Genomic DNA, 18096 nt, shown 5'->3' on the forward strand with positions numbered 1-18096 from the left:
AATGTAAACACAACCTCACGAGTAAAATTGTCGAGTTTTACAAAAGCTCAATGACTCCAAATATGGCGTAAACCAAAATCTTAAGAATCTGTTTATATCTTCTTATACAGTGGACCAAAAAAGTTGGAAAATTTGAATTTGATCTCTTCCAACAGTTTCTTTTCAATAACAATTTGTATCTACATATTGACATACAAAATTCTAAAATATTAATTTATCTATTGAATAGTATAAATTTTAATCATCTTTAATATAAAAACTTAAAACCTCTCTTGGTTCCATTTCACACTTTTTTATTTCATCAAGAGGTTTATTTTGTATTTTGAATCCAAACCCTCGTTAAATTATTGTATATATCAATAAATGGTGGATGAAATTTTATATGACACCAGACTAAGCTTTTATAGAAAGACAATGTCTAAAACATTTATTATAATTTGATAAAGAAAGACTAGCAATTTTTTAAAATATAAATGTGAGTTTTAATTACATCATAAACAATAAGGGAAAAAAAGAAAGAATAATACAATAATACATTTTTTTTTCTGTTGTTGTGACAGTGGAAATTTATATCTTATTCCTTTCTTAAAATATTATTTTTATGAAATTATCGAAATTTATCAATAAAATTCACATTTTGAAGTCTCTTGCCCTTTAATTCTGAAATAAAATATAATGAATATATTAACTATAGAGCAAATACGTGAATTTAAAAATTGAGGGTTGTCTTTTTAAAAAATGGTCTTAGAAAATGATGTTTGGAATAAAATCTATTTGATATAAATATTTGAAAAAAAATTAAAGAAAATTTGATATTTGGAAAAAGAAAACTATTGATAAGTGAATTTAAGTTAAAATAAAGCACTAATAAATACAAAAATCAATAATGAAAAAAAGTGTCATCTCGCCATTTGCTTGCGGAATTTTGTGAGTTTAATGCTTGCAATTAGTTTGATGGGACTTTTGTGAGGTAATTTAATTATTAGGACTAAATATTTGCTTACCATGATCTAATTTACTAATTTTATATATATCTTTACATTTTACAAGGATCAAACAAGACATTCTAAAGAATTTATCAATTATTATTAATATTTTTGTGTTTCTTTTTAATTTAATGTAAACCCATCAAACCAAGTTTTGAAAAAAAAAATGTTTTTGCTTATAATTTGACTAAAGAATTGAAGTGTTTTTTTAATTAATAAAGATGATAAAACTATACAACATTTTAGCAAAAAAAAGATTGACATAGTCTTTCTCCTTGATCTAAATCACACATTTTTTTTCACATCTTAATTAAAGGGTAATTAATATTTTTATTATGGTGTCCAACAAATTGAACATATAAACCTATTCACCTAATAATGATTGATAAAAAAGAAAGTATCATCCTTGACAGCATAAGTTGAACCTTCTTCAATTATCTTTTATTCTTATTGAGAGGAGAACACAAGAAATAGCTATAATATAGCTCAAGGAAAACCTAAAATGAAGGAAGCAATAAGGAGCTTCAAACGGGAAAGTGAAAATAAAACGCTATAGAAAGTCTATACGATAGCATTTTGTTTTTGTAAAGCTATCATATGTGATATTCATAGTAGTGGCTTGTTCATTTGTTCATTCCGGTGGCATCCTTGACAGCATCAGCTGCACCTTGTGCTTTGGCCTTCATCTGCTGTCCTCCTTCTTGTATTGATTCTTTAGCTGATTGAGCTGCATCACTCGCCTTCTCCATCATATTGCTTGCTTTCTCCTATACATTATCACCCATAATTCAACATGTCTCGATCAAATAACTCCTTAATCTTCTTAAGAAGACAAAAAATAAGTGTGTCTAGAAACTTGTTTTTATATTATGATAATCATTTTAAGTTTTTGTGGCTAAATATAAAGAACGATGAGATAAGATGAGGTAGTGAACCTGTGCTTGACCCTTGGCTTCTCCAATCTGGTAGCTCATGTTCTGGGAGTTATCTGCCATTCTTTCAAAAGAAGAATTTTAATTTAGAAAGAAATTGAGAACTTGAAGGGATTTTTTAAAACTACAATTGTGTAATTAGGTTGTTGATTTAGAATTCAATTGCTTGTGATTTATATAGTAGTTTAGAATGGAAATGTTGCTTGACACGTGTACCCCAATAGTAGGTTGCATGACACGTGGTACATTTTAATTTGATAAGTTGTGAGACGTGTCATAATGCTATTGGGAAAGTAGGTCTATTTTAGAGGCCCCTTGACTTCAGTTTTAGTTGAGGAAACAACGTTTCATATTGACCATATAATTGTTTGTGCAAATTCCACCCTTTAATTTCATTTACAAGATTTATTCATTGAAATTCTTAAAAGGGTGTGTCTGGGATTAAATATCAAATAATAGTCAACAATTCATTTTGGAGTGAAATATATATTTTAAATTTTTTAAATTTACATTTAAATATGTGGAATTAGACCTTAGGTTTAGTTTTTTAACAATAAAGAACGTGACAAAAATAATTTTAACTATTTACGAATTACTTTCAAACACGTTATGGAAATATAAACCATAAAATACATTAAGAAAACGGGGAAGGAAAAAAATGCAACAAGTTAACAAGCAAGACCATAATATTAATCCAAACTTATAAATCAAACCCCATCAATATTTTCAAACCAAACCAAATTTTATTAGTTGATATATATATGCATTAAACTTTATCTATATATTATTTGTGACTTACAAAACAGTAATTGTTGTATAATCTCAAGATTATATATATATATATATATATATATATATATAAAATGAGTTTAGTTTAGTAAAAATTGTAATGATCTCTTATCTAAAAAGTTGAAGGTTTAATCTCGGTCTTTCTCATAATTGTTGTATATTAAAAGAATATATCAACTTGCTTAATTATTTTTTAGAAAAATAATTGATTTGTTTATCTTTTCATTATGAAATTCTCAACCTATTTGAAACAAGATGTTGCATCTGAAAACTCGGTAACCATTGAAATAGTTCATTATCTATATATCTTAATAAAGAATTTTAGTGTTTATTTTGGCTTCACCTTTTTTTAGTTGTAATTTTTTTACTAGGTGTGAGTGGAAGAATTATTTTTTAAACTTAATAAAAATCTAGATTTTTTTTGTTGGTTAATCTAATTGATTTTAAATTTTATATCTTCTCAACTATATAAAATGTATTTTTTTCTCATTTAGATTAGTATTTATAAATTTATAAAATTAAAAGTTTACTTGGTATCAAATTTACTATAAAGTATATATTTCATCAAATTAACCGATAGATTCCTTTCTCTATCTTTGATGAAAGTCATGTGAATATGTTATTCATTAGCAATTGTTTTGGAATGATTAACTAGAGGGTAAAAACAGTAACATTATTTAAAATCATTTAAAGTTATTTAAGGTAAAATATATATATATTACAACTCTTTGATAAAATTTAGCGCGCAAATTAATGAAATTAAAAAGTCGATAGGTGAGAAAAGTCGATACACATTGATAACGGTTTGATATATAAACTAATATAAACATGTATCAATGCATTGAATTAGATGGTTTTTCATATATATTGCCTTCTTGAATGATGATTAGTTATAACAATTAAACTCCATTTTACTCGTATATAAAAATTTCTAAATCGATATGGTATGACTAATAATGGTTTGTTGTTGATTATTTGATGAGGTAAGAGATTAGTACAAAGTACAAAATGAGGAAAGAATATAATTAAGAAGTTTGGAAATACATTGGCATGTGAAATGCTACACGTACACATTTGAGTAAAAAAGAAAAAAAGAAAAAGAAAATTACAAAAGCTTCTCTCTATATATAAAATGTGTAGTTTTGTTGGAGATGAACAAAAGAGAACACATTTCAATATAATTTAGAGGAAAATGAAGAACAAAATGATTAGATATATATTTGTTGTGTGCATTAATTAATCTAAAATGCACGTGCCTTGACAATGTCAAAGCTCATCTCACTTGGATCTGTTGCTTGTAACTCAAACTGAATTCCATCTAATTCTCTTTTGAATCTATCCTTCGAGCTTGCATACACCATTTTACTTCTCACCTTTGAAATATCTGGTGACCTATATATGTTTCTCAACGTAACAACATTTAGATCAACATTTTCATATATGTATATATCAAAATATACTTAACTATATATGTTTGGATTGAGAGTGTAGTTAGATAATGTACCATGCAATGAAGAAAATCTTGCTCTTCTGACAATTCTCATCAGTAATGAAATCAAAATCGAAGACAGCGTAGCGACACTCATCTGCAGGGAGAGATCCAGTGAAATCCTCATATGTTTCATCTGGTTGTCCCAACTTCTCTACAACAACTTCTTGTTGTTCAATCTTGAAAATGATGAATCTGTAGTTTCTCTTTGCTTTTAGCTCCAAAAACTTCAATTTACATTCATCTCGCACAGCCATTCCAGACGCCGCGTTCGCCTATAGTAATCATCATGAATTATAAACAAACCAATTCATGTTAATCATCATTGATCATTGAACTACGTGAATAAACGTAATACAAAAGATAAGACATTTGTAAACAATGAAATGACATGAAAACCAAAGAACACATAATCTGCCTCCCAAACAAATGTAAAACTAAAAGAATCTAAATGGTTAGGAAAACCAGAGATTGGGATGAGAAACAATAACATACCATTGTTTAATTTGTTGGGGAGTAAGGAGAAAGAAAGGGTTGTTAGTATGGGAAAAGGGAAAGGGAAGAAGAAAGAGAGAAATAGAGAAGAAAAAAGAGAATGGAGAAGAGAGATCCTTAATTTTTGGGATGAAATGAGAGGTGAGAAGAAGAAAGAGGTTTAAGGAAACAAAAGCAAAGGTTGAGAATTGTCTAAAATGGCTCATCCAATCCATGATTTCCACAATTTTTTATCTCATTAATTAATTATAATACATTTTCCACATTAAGCTTTTATCCTTTCAATCACCAATTTCAATTTATCCTATTTTCACTCATCAAACCCCTAATTTACACTTTCTAATTGCCATCTTTCCCTCAACAAAAAGTTGATGAAGTTTGAATCCTATTTCGGTTGTTGAGAATAATCCTTCATTTTATTCTATTTCCATTTCAAATTTTTTAATTTTCTTTCTTAAAAAATAATTTTATTAACTTTTTTATATATATAAAAAATTTAATGAGTGCATGTTTGTTTCATACTAATTTCTAATAAAAACGATAAATTATAATCAGTTGTATCATTTTCGTGTCTAGATTTTAAATTAAGGAATATCTTTTAACGCTTTTGAAATCACATTATTAAATATAATCAAATTAAAGTCAATTTTTAGTGTTAATTTACATATATTAAATAATCAACAAAACTTTCAATTTCTCTTTTCATATTTTGACTTGTACTTCTAAAGGTGCATTTATTTGTAAAATAATTTATATTTGCTTCTAATCTAAAATCATATATTAAAAATTTTCATATCCCACCAATTGAAATGACTTTGGTAAGGTTACAGAGAATAAATTTTCAAAAAGACTATCCTAAGGAATCTGTTCTTAAATTGAAAAACCACATTTTAATAAAAATAAAAAAAAAAAGTTGATCGAAAATATTAATCATCCATAGATATCTTCGTACTCTTTTATAGATATAATAATTATTAATTATGTGCATATATTAATAACTAACCATAATGTTAAAATTCTAATAGACCTTTACTTAAAAATGTCACAACATAAACTATATGCATACGGGATTGTACACTATCTCTCATACAATACTAAATATTAAAATTATTCGACAATTTAGTACGATTACAAGTTTATTTTTTGTACTATGTTAAAGAATAATGTTTATGAAAAAAAATTGATAATATGAAAACATTAAACGAAAAATGGTTACATTAGCTAACTTCTAAAATCAAATCAAAACTATATAATACTAATTCATTTTCATTAAAAGCTAAAAAGAGTATAATATTTTAAATTTTAAGTAAACAATAAAAATGTTGAAGAGGCATTTAGTTCCCAATTTCCCCTTTTTCAAAAGGTGTGGCATTTTGTCCTTTATTTGGATTTTAATACAAAACCTAGGCACCATCTTTCAACCTTATATCTCTAGTTTATAGTTGATTTTTTCAAACTTTTTAGCTATTAGAGGAATTTATTAATAACTAAAATAGTCAATGATAAAATATTAAATGATGCACATTAGTCACATTAATGATAATATTTCCATCAAAATTTTGAGCAGTTCATTTTAACGCATTAACTATCATGACATGCATTTAAATAAAAAAAAAAATATTGATATAGTTGATAAAGTTTACAATCAAAGTTTCATAAAACTTCATAAACACGAGACCTCATAGTTCAATGACTATGAATATTTCTAACTCATGACTATATAACTTTATTCTGAATTAAGAATCCAGGAATAATAAATCCTACGATCTGCTCTTTGATATATTGAGAACGAAAATAACTCTAATTAAAGGTTGAGGTTGATGTTATCAGGAATCTTGGTGAAGGAAATGAGCGGCTACGATTCGACGTTGTATTTTGCCAGAAGCAGTTTTGGGGAGTGAATCCGTAAGAAACACTTTCTTGGGGACTTTGAAAGCAGCCAAATTGTTCTTGCAAAAACTCATTACATCTTCCTCTCCAATCTTTGATCCTTCTCTTGGAATTATTGCACAATTTATCTAACACACAAACAAACAAAATTACCATTATTTTATGTTTTTTATTTTCACCTCAAAATACGTTAAAACTAATTAAATAATTAACTGTGTTGAAAAAGTATTTATACAAACAAATTGTTCTGACAAGAAATTTAATTAAAATTAATCTCAAGTAAACATGCATGCAGTAATTGACAAAATATATATTAAAATAGAAAGAGATAAAAATAAAAGAAAAAATTTACCTCCTCCCCATACTTATCGTCAGGAACTCCAAATGCGACAGCTTGGGCCACGTCCGGATGAGCCAACAACACTGCGTCCACTTCAATCGGCGATATCTTTTCCCCTTTTTTCATTTTTTTTATTTAATCAAAAACATATACCAATGAATAAAGATATTGATATAATTTTGGAATTTACCTCCACGGTTGATCAATTCCTTGATCCGACCAACAAGATGCAAATACCCATCGGAATCAAAGTACCCAATATCTCCGGTGTGGAACCATCCGTAACGGAAAGCTTCCTCATTCGCCACCGGATTACTTTTGTACCCCTTCGTCACATTCGAACCTTTGATACAAACTTCTCCTTTCACATTCGCTTCCTGAACGATGCCGTTCTCGTCCAGTATCACCATTTCTTGACCCACCGGTTTCCCCACTGACCCAGCCTTGTGCGGACCGTTTTCCGGCAATGGGTTCGTCGACATCAGATGTGTCGCTTCCGTCATCGCGTACGCCTCCAGAACCGGCGCCCCAAACGCCTCCTCCATCCGGTTCATGATACTTGGAGCTAATGATGCACTGCAGCTTCTAATGAACCGGAGCTTCGGGTAAACCTTTTCTGGTTTGTTCGAGTGCCGGTCTAGTATGATTTGATGGATTGTAGGTACGGCAGTGTACCACGTGGCGTTGTATTGGATCATGTCGGCCCAGAATGTCGACGCCGAGAATCTCCCGGCTGCTGGTAAAGCAACGGCGGCTCCGGCAGCTAGTGAGCTTAGTAATCCAGCCATTAAACCGTGGACGTGGAATAATGGAAGGACAATAACGGTGGAGTCGGACTCAGTGAGTTGGTAAACCGATTTAATATTGTTAACCGACGAGGCCAAATTGAACTGAGTCAATGGAACGCCTTTGGGACGGCTGGTGGTGCCTGACGTGTGAAGGAATAACGCCACGTCGGATCCTTCATTGAGGATTTCAAGAACTGAGCCATACTCGGAACCATTCGAGTTGGACGGAGTCAAAGAGAGAACCAACTCGGCACCTGCATCGGGAAGTGAAGCGGTCACGTGCTTGATTTTGAGTTTAGACGCGGCCGTCTCGGCCGGGCTGTTGCCTTCTATAGACGTAACCAAGAGCTTTGATTCAGAGTCCGATAAGTAAAATTCGAACTCCTCAGCCGTGTAGGCGGCGTTGAGTGGCGCCGCAGTGGCTCGAGCACGGATCACAGCTAAAAACATGATAACAAACTACAAAACCAAACAATCAAAATCAAAAGTTTTAATCCGATGGGTGGTTCTATTCTATTGAAACTAATATAATACCTCGACGGTGTTAGGGAAAACAAGGGCAACGACATCGCCGGGCTCGATACCGCCGGCGACGAGTTTAGAGGCGGCGGAATCAACGAGGTGTTGAAGACGGGAATGTGAGAGATCGAACTTTCCGGATACGGATAAGGCTCTCCTGTCAGGAAAGGTTCCGGCGACGGATTGCAATAATCCGGAGAGAGTAATTGGAAACCCCATTTGGGTTGAGAGAAGAAATGATGAAAATGATAAGAGTGAATAAAGTGATGGATGAGGAAGAAGGGAGTTTTTGGGGAATATATACAAAAATAGTGATAGAGGATGAATAGGGGCGCCTTATTATACTATTCCATGTGGCGGTTTATGGTTCGGTTGTTGTGTGCGGAGTCTTGCTGTTGTTTGAGCATGTTGGCTAACCAGCAATGCACCGGCGGATCCACCTACGGGTCCTACAAAAAAAAAAAGATGAAACTATTTATAATATATAGAAAAAATTGGTTATTTAGGGTGGTAGTATTTTTAGTTTTCATACTGATTTAAAATCAGGTAATGAATCATAATACTATATTTATGGTTAATACTTTAATTTTATGTTCATATAGATAAATATTTTAAAAGATACTTTGGAGTGACAGCTTAAATAGGAAAAAGAAACATACATTTGATTCTAGTAAATCTTATACAAGATTTAGGAAAACAATCTAAACTAAATTATTTCCTATTAACACAACTTTAAATTATATATGATATAGCAATTAATTTAACATTTTCATATATATATAAGAGAAGTATTTAGATATATAGAAACAAGTTTAGAAGTACCTGACTTAAACTTGGAAGCAAAAGAGGGAAAGAGAATGAATGGAAGAATGGAAGAAGATATAGAAGAAGATAAAATGTGATGAGTTTGAAGAGAGAGAGAGATGGAAAATGAAAAGGAAAAGGGAAAGGGTATGTGGAAAGGAGAAAAGGAGTCTTTAAAATGTTTGTCGTCTGGGTGGACATTTTTGGATAATTATTACCTATCATTATTGGTACCCTTTTGGATTTATATTAAATACTAAAAACATTTTCATACAATAAAACTATTAACAAATACAAAAATTATTATAAACCACAAAATAAAATAATATCTAAAATTGATAAAAAGGATCGCTTTTTGTTGAAAATTAAGAATCAAATGGTGTATTGAATCATTGATTTATTAACTAAGAATAAAATGGTGTATTAAATTACGGATTTATCAAGATAATATCTTCTCCACGTTATCGATTTTTTTATTTTAATATTAATTTTAAAGTATCGAATTAATATATATAAACAAACAACAATGAAATGAATTAAAAGTATATCACTAAAATGAATTAAAAGTTAGATCAAAATAGTATTAAAATCTTGATGTTTATCATTGTTATTATTTATTTAGCGAATAAATGTTCTTAACAGTTAATGAGTTGAGTTATGGTTGGTTTTTGAAAATTTATTATTCTATAATACATATTTAATTGGTGAAAAATATTTAGTTTAGGTTTATTATATTCTAATCTCTTAGCTTTCAAAGTATTCCATTAATAATACTTAAGTTTTATATTCCATATTCTAATTTTTAACTTTTAAGAAACAATAATATAATTCTTTTACTTCTCAATTTTATTTCAATTATGGGCCTTGTTAACAAATGACAATACTTTTTCATTTTACTACTTTCTTATATTTAAAAATAGTTAAATATAAAAATATAATTGAAATATTGTAAAAAATAGAATACGTGAAATAAATTTTGTCCTTTATTAGTTTTGTTCTATCGAGGGTAAATAATTAGTCAATTTTTTATATTTTTAGAAAATCTCCTATGTTTATAATAGGGAGGCTATATATATATATGTTGATATTAGAAAGATTTAAAGCCTAATAATTCAAGAAAATTTAAATGATTGTTATTTAAAATAAAAAATTAGAATAACTAAATGGATATTTTGAAATTTCATAAACCAAAATAAAATAAACTTAAAAATCAAAATAAATATTTTAAAACGAGGACAAAAGAATTTGTGACCAAAGACTAAAATGAGATAATATTAAGCTTTCGAGTTTTAAATTTGTTTATAAGTAATCGGTCCTTAAAATCACTTGTAGTATACTGAGATATGTTGTATATCAATTGAGTTATGAAAACACGTTTAATCATTTTAATGAAAAAAAAGTTATCACTAATGTTGTCAAATAACATATGAATAGTTCAATTAGCGACCGACTTTAATTAGGAACCATATTATTAAACAATAGTGGTGTAAGAAATTATTGAATGTTATTCTCTTCATTTTTTTTAGACCAAAATATGCTTTTTTATGAAAATTTAATTGATAATTTGTGAATCACATATATTTAATTAATAAAATAAAACTTTAATAAACTTATTTAAGTGATTGATGCTGGTTTTCAAATGTGTTTTAACCTTGAAATAAATGATTCGAAGTAACAATTATATATGAAGAAAATAAAAGTTAATTTAAAAAATGGTCAAAAATAGAACGTTTGAGAAAATATATACTTTATTTGTATATATATATTTATATATGAATTTATAAACAAGAGTAATAGTCTGTTTTTAATAAGAGTTTTTGAATAGAAAATGTGAAGGAGTAAATGTATTCATAAAGAAAAGAAAGGCTATGTATAAAGTTGTAGCCAACAATTATATATTAAACGTAACCTATTCTTCTTGTTAGTTCCATATATACCTTTCTCATTATACTTTTGTGAAGAAGGTTTAATTTTATTTTTCAACAATTTGAAACTTTATTTAAATATATATATATATATATATATATATATATATATATATATATATATATATATATATATAATGAACCAAGAATGCGCAACACATTAAAATACAACTATGCATATTGCTACTTTATTAACTATATTGTTACTTTATTCTTTGCCTTTGACTACACATTTTTCTTTCTTTATGTGCTATTGGTTTGAGTTTCAAATAAAGAAAAGGAAGATGATATAACTAAAAGGGGAAAACAGAAAACACATTTTTGTAGGTTAGTCTTATCAATTTTACTCGAAAAACATTTGTATTTGTATTACATATCTTGGTTCGGTGGTTCTCAAGTCAAACTCAATTTAAAAAAAAAAACGAGCATTGTAGCAATGTGGTGATGACCTGTTCAACACGCATCATGTTGAAGTGAAAAAGTAAAAGTATTTAGCTGATTGAAGTGGGTTGGGTACTACAGGAGATAGATATTAGCATTGAAAGTATATAGGATGTTCGTTTGATTTTATTACATCATGTTAGGTCTAGATAGCTAGATGGTGTCAGTTGAAGATCAGGGCTCGAGGAATGTCCTCAGGTTTAATTTAACCATATAATAACTTTCAAGAGAATTATAGTTGTGAAAATTTTTTATAAACGTCATGAAATTTTAGTTTCCTAATTATAATAATATATTGTTACACATATCTACTAATGCCAAAATTTAAATGGATAAAATGTACCGTTCATCTGACCTACACGTGATAACAACAGTAAATTTATATTTCAAGTAAGACATGACCAGCAAAAGAAAGAATATGGTCGCAATTACCACAAAACGTCACTAGCTAATTTTAGCTATAGCTTTTATGTTGAATGAAGTTAGAAAAAAGAGAGATTAATTAAGAGGTGAGAAGTTGTGGTTAGTGAAAGTAATTAAGATTCCAAATTGATTGGCTAAGTGAGAAAGAAGATAAGGACACGTGTGATGTGCGTTTTGTTAAACAAAGTTGACCAAACTTATATTTAGTCTGAAGGGATTATGAAATTTGTCAAATTTTGATTGGTCCGTTTCTTGCCCGTGTCCGCCCCACTTTTACTTCCGCTTCCCATTTGTCCCACGTGCCAATAATAAAACGTGCCGTACCACTACTTTTTATTACCATATTAAATATACAAAACTTTCCCCTTCTTATTACTTCCCTACAAACTCTACTTTTCTATTTATTCTCTCCCGGATTTATTAATAGTTTTACCACTCAACTAGCTATCGGGTATGGGATATCTATATATATATATATATAAAACATAAAGTTGAGCGGATTTGAGTCTATCAAACTTATAATAAATTGTTTTTAGATACTACTTAATTAATTTAAAGGATATTATAGGTATAATTGGATCGTATATATATATATATACAACTTCACAATTATCTCAAGATATTTTAATATAACACGTCTAAAAACCTAATGCGGTAAGAGATGAAATATTGCAAACTACTTGACACAATTCAACAAAAATTTTCTATGTTTTAAGTTTAGAGATTCAAATTCTTCTATCTCAAAGTGGAACAAATCGTCACCCCTTTATTCATTCACTAATAGAAATTTGGATCTTAACGATGCAAAATTTGTGTCATAAAGAGTTTTAATGACACAACTTTGCGTTATTGAAGTCTTTGTCAAGAAAGGTTATTTGACGACACTTCGAAAAAATGTCGTTAAATATGCTTAGATGACACCAAGACTGTGTCATTAATACCCTTTACGTTGATTTCACTATTATCTATAACTCGATACTAATATATTGTCACCAAATACTCTTACGTTCAACAGAATAAAAGTTCATTTACCTTATGTCAAGAAGAATTTTGTATTTTTATTTTAACGTACATTTTATTTCACCCCACCTTTTTTTCTTAATGAGTATTATTAAAACTTAAATTTCGAGTAGTAATTCGATTGCATTTGAGAAGAGAGATAATAATAAAAATATTTTACATACGTACCAACCATTGAAAATCTTTTATTATATATACATGTGGAGCTATTTTTGCTTTAGAGAAGAAAAAAATATGTAGAATTTGAGTTAAACATATAGAGGACAAAATAGTCCTCAAAATTATTTAATTTTCAACTTTGAGGAACCAAGAAATTGACATTTAAAAATTAAGGTTGAATAATATATTGTGTAGGGACTTTTAGACCTACAATTTAGACAATCTTAATTGGGTACATACATATATATATATAAGGTCAAACAAAAATGAAATAATGTATAATATATGCTTTAAACTATATTATATGCATATATATAATGACAATAATCATATAAAATAAAGTTGAAATTAGGTAGGAATTGAAACTTTATACCCCAAAAAATAAAAAACTTTCACATATTTTCCCATTTTGGATATAATTTTTAAAAAAAGTTACAAATACGAGTAGGAACCACCATATGTATATATATATTCTTCTCCCCCACAAAAGGGTCAAAATGCTGGACTTGAAAATTTAAACAAGAAAAAGAATATGTTTGAAAATGTCTTCTTCAAATTTAAAAGTTCTCAACATATATTGTTTTTAATTTTGATCTCAAAGTACATATGGTACTATAAATACCCTTAAAATTCCATTTCTTTTTCAAACATCAAACAAAGAGAATTTGAGATTTCATTTAGAGAAAGCAAAGAGAGAGAGAGAGAGAGAGAGAGAGATGTTGGTTGAGATATTTGAAGGTATTGGGTTGGTGATTTTTTGTTTATTTATTTTGTTTGTTTTTAGGGTATTGTTTTGTTGTTGGGTTTCACCATTTTTAGTACATAAAAAGCTTAAGAGAAATGGGTTTAGAGGTCCAACCCCATGTTTTCCTCTTGGAAATATCAGTGAAATGAAAAGGATGAATGCAAACAACCCTAATAGTACAGTTGAAGATTCCTCCTCTCATCATCAACTTACTCACGATATTCATTCCACTGTCTTCCCGTATTTTGCAAGGTGGCAAACTACGTACGGTAAGCATTCTTATATATAAGAGAAACGACATTGTTATATGATTCATTCTTCTTCATTGATTTAATTTTAATTTCCCTCTTTAAATCTTTAGATTTTACTAATGTTTTTAGCATTTTCTTTATTGAATAGTTGGACTTCATGCATACGCAGAAGTTGATGTCAGCTGAGTTTATACGTTCATGTCGGTGAATTGTTTTAAGTATTTTCTTATAGAGAAATATACGATTAGATCAGGGATGAATAATCATAATTAGTAGGGGGTGCAATGGAACACTTCAACTGGAATTTTAACGTTGATTGACGATGAATTGTGTATGTTATTGCAGGAAAAGTATTTACATATTGGTTGGGGACAGAGCCATTCTTGTATATAGCAGAACCAGAATTAGTGAAGATATTATCAAAAGAAGTAAAAGCAAAGCATTGGGGAAAGCCATCAGTGTTCAAAAATGACAGAAAATCAATGTTTGGAAATGGTTTGGTAATGGCTGAAGGAGATGAATGGGTTCGCCAAAGACATATCATTACTCCTGCGTTTAATCCTTCCAACTTGAAGGTACGTTTTTCTTGAAAATCACTTTTGAGTCTTTAAATTTTCAAAGAACTTATAACCCTTTAGTTTCTACTTTTTCTTTAAATTGTGATATCTTAGTCCTACTAACAATTTAACCATATCTATCTTTAAATTTAAAAAACAGTTTAGTTTTTATCTTCAAATTTAAGAATCTGTAACTAAAACTTATCCTCTAATTAATTTATTAAGTCTTAACATTAAAAGTATAGAGACTAAATCGTTGTTAATTACACTTTAGAGATTAAATTGTTACGTTATAGAAAGTTCGACTAGTAAAATTTTGAAGACTATTATCATTTAAACAACACCTTTCTGTACTTTTTTGTTGTGGAGATGCTAAAAGGGCATTTTCAAAATTGTACACATCCACTTTTTGAAAATAAAATGTATTTGTCGGTTTTTTAATTTTTAAAGAGTTGTTTTTATATTTAACAAAATGACTAACTTACGGACAAAAAGTTATAATTAAAAACCTTTAAAACATGTCACATCCAAACGCACTTATAAGATACATACGTATATACGGATAAATGTTGTCGAATGTGTTCTATATTTTCTCAAGTTTTTTAACATTTCAAACACATTATTGAATAGTCGAAACATGCAAAATAAAAAATAATTAAATACATATCAATGCGTTTTAAGAAATTATAAATATAACAAAATCTATCGATATTGAACTTTATCGTGTTGGACTCTTATTCACTTATTCCTAAGAAAATTGTAATACTTTACATTTTACTAATATTTTGAGTTAAAACAGGCAATGGCAAGCTTAATGGTGGAGTCCGCCACCCAAATGGTGGAGAGATGGGCTAACCTTATCATCTCCGGCAACCCTCAAATCGAAGTCGAGCAGGAGATAACTTCCACCGCCGGCGAAATCATTGCCAAAACCAGCTTTGGATTCCATCATGAAAGCGGCCGACAAGTCTTCAACAAACTCCGCCAACTCCAATTCACTCTATTCAAAACCAACCGCCTTGTCGGCGTCCCCTTCGCGGGGCTTTTAAACGCCGCCAAGGCCCGGGAGGCGAAAGTCCTCGGGGAGGAGATCGACGAATTGTTTCGGTCGGTGATTGCGGAGAGGAGAGAAAATGCGGTGGCGGAGACGACGAGGACGACGGAGCAGCAGAATGATCTTTTGAGTTTGCTTTTGAAAGAGAGTAGTAGTGGCGGTGGAGGAGGAGGAGAAGGGAGGAGGCTGAGTACGGCGGAGCTTATTGATGAATGTAAAACGTTCTTTTTCGGTGGACATGAAACGACGGCGTTGGCTTTGACGTGGACTTTGATGCTATTGGCTGTTCATTCTGAATGGCAAACAATATTGAGAGAAGAAATTAAGGAAGTTTTTGGTCATAATTTACAAACTCAATTTGATTTCACTAACCTTTCTTCACTCAAAAAGGTAACTAATTAAAAACTTCTCTAATTAATTCTCCTTTTAATCTTTCATTATTCTTTAATTCTAATTTAAAACATTTACTGATTTTTTAACATGTAATGCATTTTATGAAGTAAAAGATTTGAAATTAGAGGTTAGCTAAAATCTAAAATCTAAAAACAAAATAACAAGTTTTAAAAATTACTTAGATGAATTTTAAAATTAAGTTTATAAGTTTAACGTTGAGTGTTATTCACTCTCTGTCAATTTTTTCAAAAGTTGAGAGAAATTTCAAAGTTTCTAAAATCACTTTTTTATTGTTATTTTTTTAGAATGCAGTTAGGAGTCTAAGTATTTCTTTTAAAATGTGATAGTCATATGAGGCTTTAAAATTTCATTAAACAAAAAATGATCTTTTCTTTCTCCTTTGAGGCTTTGATTTTTCAAAATTAGTTTTTAAATGAGAATAAGATTTACTTAACTTAATTAATGTTAACAAAGTCTAAATTGTTAAAAGTTATCTCTCTTAACTTATTTTCTTTCATAAGTAATTTAAAAAAAGAAATATGTTTGCAATAAAGACTTAAAAATATTCCAAGTCTTTTAAAAATTATAATATTGTCAAAACTATTAGGACAAAAATTGGTTAGTGTCCCACAAAAGAAATACTATTATTAGAATAGGATTTGTTGTTGTTTTTGGTTGGGTAGTGGTAATAAATAATGAACCCTAAATTTTTTTGCAGATGGGATGGGTGATGAGTGAGGTCCTACGTCTATATCCATCAGCTCCAAATGTGCAAAGACAAGCAAGAAAAGACATTACGATTGATGGACTCACAATCCCAAATGGGACCAACATGTGGATTGATGTTGTATCCATGCACCATGACCAAGCTCTTTGGGGTCACCAAGTCAATGAATTTCACCCCGAGAGGTTCCGAAACGACACTGTTTCGGGAGGTTGCACACACAAGATGGGTTATTTGCCCTTCGGCTTTGGAGGAAGAATGTGTGTTGGTAGGCACTTGACCTTTATGGAGTATAAGATTGTTTTAACTCTTATTTTGTCTAGGTTTTCCTTCTCTTTGTCCTCAGATTATCAACATTCGCCTTCTATAATGCTCTCGTTACGACCTGCCCATGGTCTGCCTCTTGTTTTTCGACTACTCGAAGAATAAATTTACGAGAATAAGAGTTGGTGGAGTAAGTGGTTTACTAATTATATTGTTAGATTTGAAATCATCAAATGCAGTTGCAGAAGTTTTATCCAACATGGTAAAATTAGCAATGATATTGTGGGAGTGACCTTATTCTTCCATTGTTTGGTCACGTAGATTAGTGGAGGTTTTTAGTCCTAACTTCTTCAAACTTCAAAGGCAAAAACGCCTTGTTACATTGAAATTAGAGAGCTAGGTAGAGCTAGGTTATGGTTAAATGACTTTGAGATTAGTTTTTTTCCCCTTTTGTTGTTGTATTTGTTATTTTTGTGCCAAATATGGGAATGCAATATTTCTTTATAGTTCAATAATTGTAGAGTAAAAGTTGAATTGTCAATCTTCATATATTTTTCCTCTCTATTGAAATAAGTTCAAATTTGCTATATCTATTTAAATAAGTTTAGATTTGCTATAAACGTATGAGGAATAATGCAAGAAAAAAAAAATACTAACACACTTGAAAAATCAGGCATCCCATCGTTTACTTTATAAGCCTAAATTGTGTTGGAAAGTGGGTAAATATATCTTTGTTCTTTTTCAAAAAAATATTTTTATAGTAAAATATTTACAAAATATAATAATTTTAGATTCATAAATGCTTATCGACATTGTAGACTTTCTATGAGTGTTATCCATAATAAAGATAAAAGTCTATTTGATAAAATCTAAAAATTTAGTAGTCTTTTACCCTTGTAACATCCTAATTCCTAAAATTCAACTAACCTAAGTTTTGAGATTATTGAACAGTGGTGTATGATTTGGGAATATGAACATCAAATTAGTAGTTTTTAGATTATTGAACAGTGGTGTATAATTAGGGAATATGAACATCAAATTAGATGGGTAGAAATCAAATTTTGCTTTTGCCTCTTTGATTCTTTGAGTTGGCTTTTCAACTTTTCAA

General features: G+C 29.5%; 4 protein-coding genes across 4 annotated transcripts; 1 reads left to right on the forward strand and 3 right to left on the reverse strand.

Moving 5' to 3' along the window:
- Positions 1-1389: 1389 nt before the first annotated feature.
- LOC101221104 (stress-induced protein KIN2) lies at positions 1390-2050 on the reverse strand. Its single transcript, XM_004152338.3, has 2 exons — positions 1922-2050; positions 1390-1753 (listed from the first exon to the last, which is right to left on the reverse strand). The coding sequence occupies exons 1-2, from the start codon at positions 1979-1981 to the stop codon at positions 1610-1612; spliced, it is 204 nt and encodes a 67-aa protein (XP_004152386.1). The 5' UTR covers positions 1982-2050; the 3' UTR covers positions 1390-1609.
- Positions 2051-3724: 1674 nt separating this feature from the next.
- Positions 3725-4740, reverse strand: LOC101220871 (actin-depolymerizing factor 7). The gene is made up of 3 exons (XM_004152337.3): positions 4692-4740; positions 4212-4471; positions 3725-4099 (listed from the first exon to the last, which is right to left on the reverse strand). Exons 1-3 carry the CDS (start codon positions 4692-4694, stop codon positions 3949-3951), a joined length of 414 nt encoding a protein of 137 aa, XP_004152385.2. The 5' UTR covers positions 4695-4740; the 3' UTR covers positions 3725-3948.
- Positions 4741-6262: 1522 nt separating this feature from the next.
- LOC101220634 (oxalate--CoA ligase) lies at positions 6263-9158 on the reverse strand. Its single transcript, XM_004152336.3, has 5 exons — positions 9051-9158; positions 8244-8677; positions 7112-8168; positions 6934-7037; positions 6263-6709 (listed from the first exon to the last, which is right to left on the reverse strand). Exons 2-5 carry the CDS (start codon positions 8445-8447, stop codon positions 6518-6520), a joined length of 1557 nt encoding a protein of 518 aa, XP_004152384.1. The 5' UTR covers positions 8448-8677; positions 9051-9158; the 3' UTR covers positions 6263-6517.
- A 4507-nt stretch (positions 9159-13665) lies between these two features.
- Positions 13666-17535, forward strand: LOC101220403 (cytokinin hydroxylase). The gene is made up of 4 exons (XM_011656525.2): positions 13666-14014; positions 14342-14571; positions 15353-15997; positions 16719-17535. The coding sequence occupies exons 1-4, from the start codon at positions 13717-13719 to the stop codon at positions 17151-17153; spliced, it is 1608 nt and encodes a 535-aa protein (XP_011654827.1). The 5' UTR covers positions 13666-13716; the 3' UTR covers positions 17154-17535.
- Positions 17536-18096: the final 561 nt, after the last annotated feature.

The sequence above is a fragment of the Cucumis sativus genome, chromosome 5 (genome assembly GCF_000004075.3).
Source record: "Cucumis sativus cultivar 9930 chromosome 5, Cucumber_9930_V3, whole genome shotgun sequence".
Taxonomy (NCBI): domain Eukaryota; kingdom Viridiplantae; phylum Streptophyta; class Magnoliopsida; order Cucurbitales; family Cucurbitaceae; genus Cucumis; species Cucumis sativus.

Coding starts and splice junctions, on each gene's coding strand:
- LOC101220403 (XM_011656525.2), top strand. CDS start 13,717: ATGTTGGTTGAGATATTTGAAGGTATTGGGTTGGTGATTTTTTGTTTA. Junction 14,572..15,352: donor TTAATCCTTCCAACTTGAAG/GTACGTTTTTCT, acceptor GAGTTAAAACAG/GCAATGGCAAGCTTAATGGT. Junction 15,998..16,718: donor ACCTTTCTTCACTCAAAAAG/GTAACTAATTAA, acceptor ATTTTTTTGCAG/ATGGGATGGGTGATGAGTGA.
- LOC101220634 (XM_004152336.3), bottom strand. CDS start 8,447: ATGGGGTTTCCAATTACTCTCTCCGGATTATTGCAATCCGTCGCCGGA. Junction 8,169..8,243: donor TTTTCCCTAACACCGTCGAG/GTATTATATTAG, acceptor TTGGTTTTGTAG/TTTGTTATCATGTTTTTAGC. Junction 7,038..7,111: donor GGAATTGATCAACCGTGGAG/GTAAATTCCAAA, acceptor AAATGAAAAAAG/GGGAAAAGATATCGCCGATT.
- LOC101220871 (XM_004152337.3), bottom strand. Junction 4,100..4,211: donor AAGATTTTCTTCATTGCATG/GTACATTATCTA, acceptor AAACATATATAG/GTCACCAGATATTTCAAAGG.
- LOC101221104 (XM_004152338.3), bottom strand. CDS start 1,981: ATGGCAGATAACTCCCAGAACATGAGCTACCAGATTGGAGAAGCCAAG. Junction 1,754..1,921: donor AAGCCAAGGGTCAAGCACAG/GTTCACTACCTC, acceptor GATAATGTATAG/GAGAAAGCAAGCAATATGAT.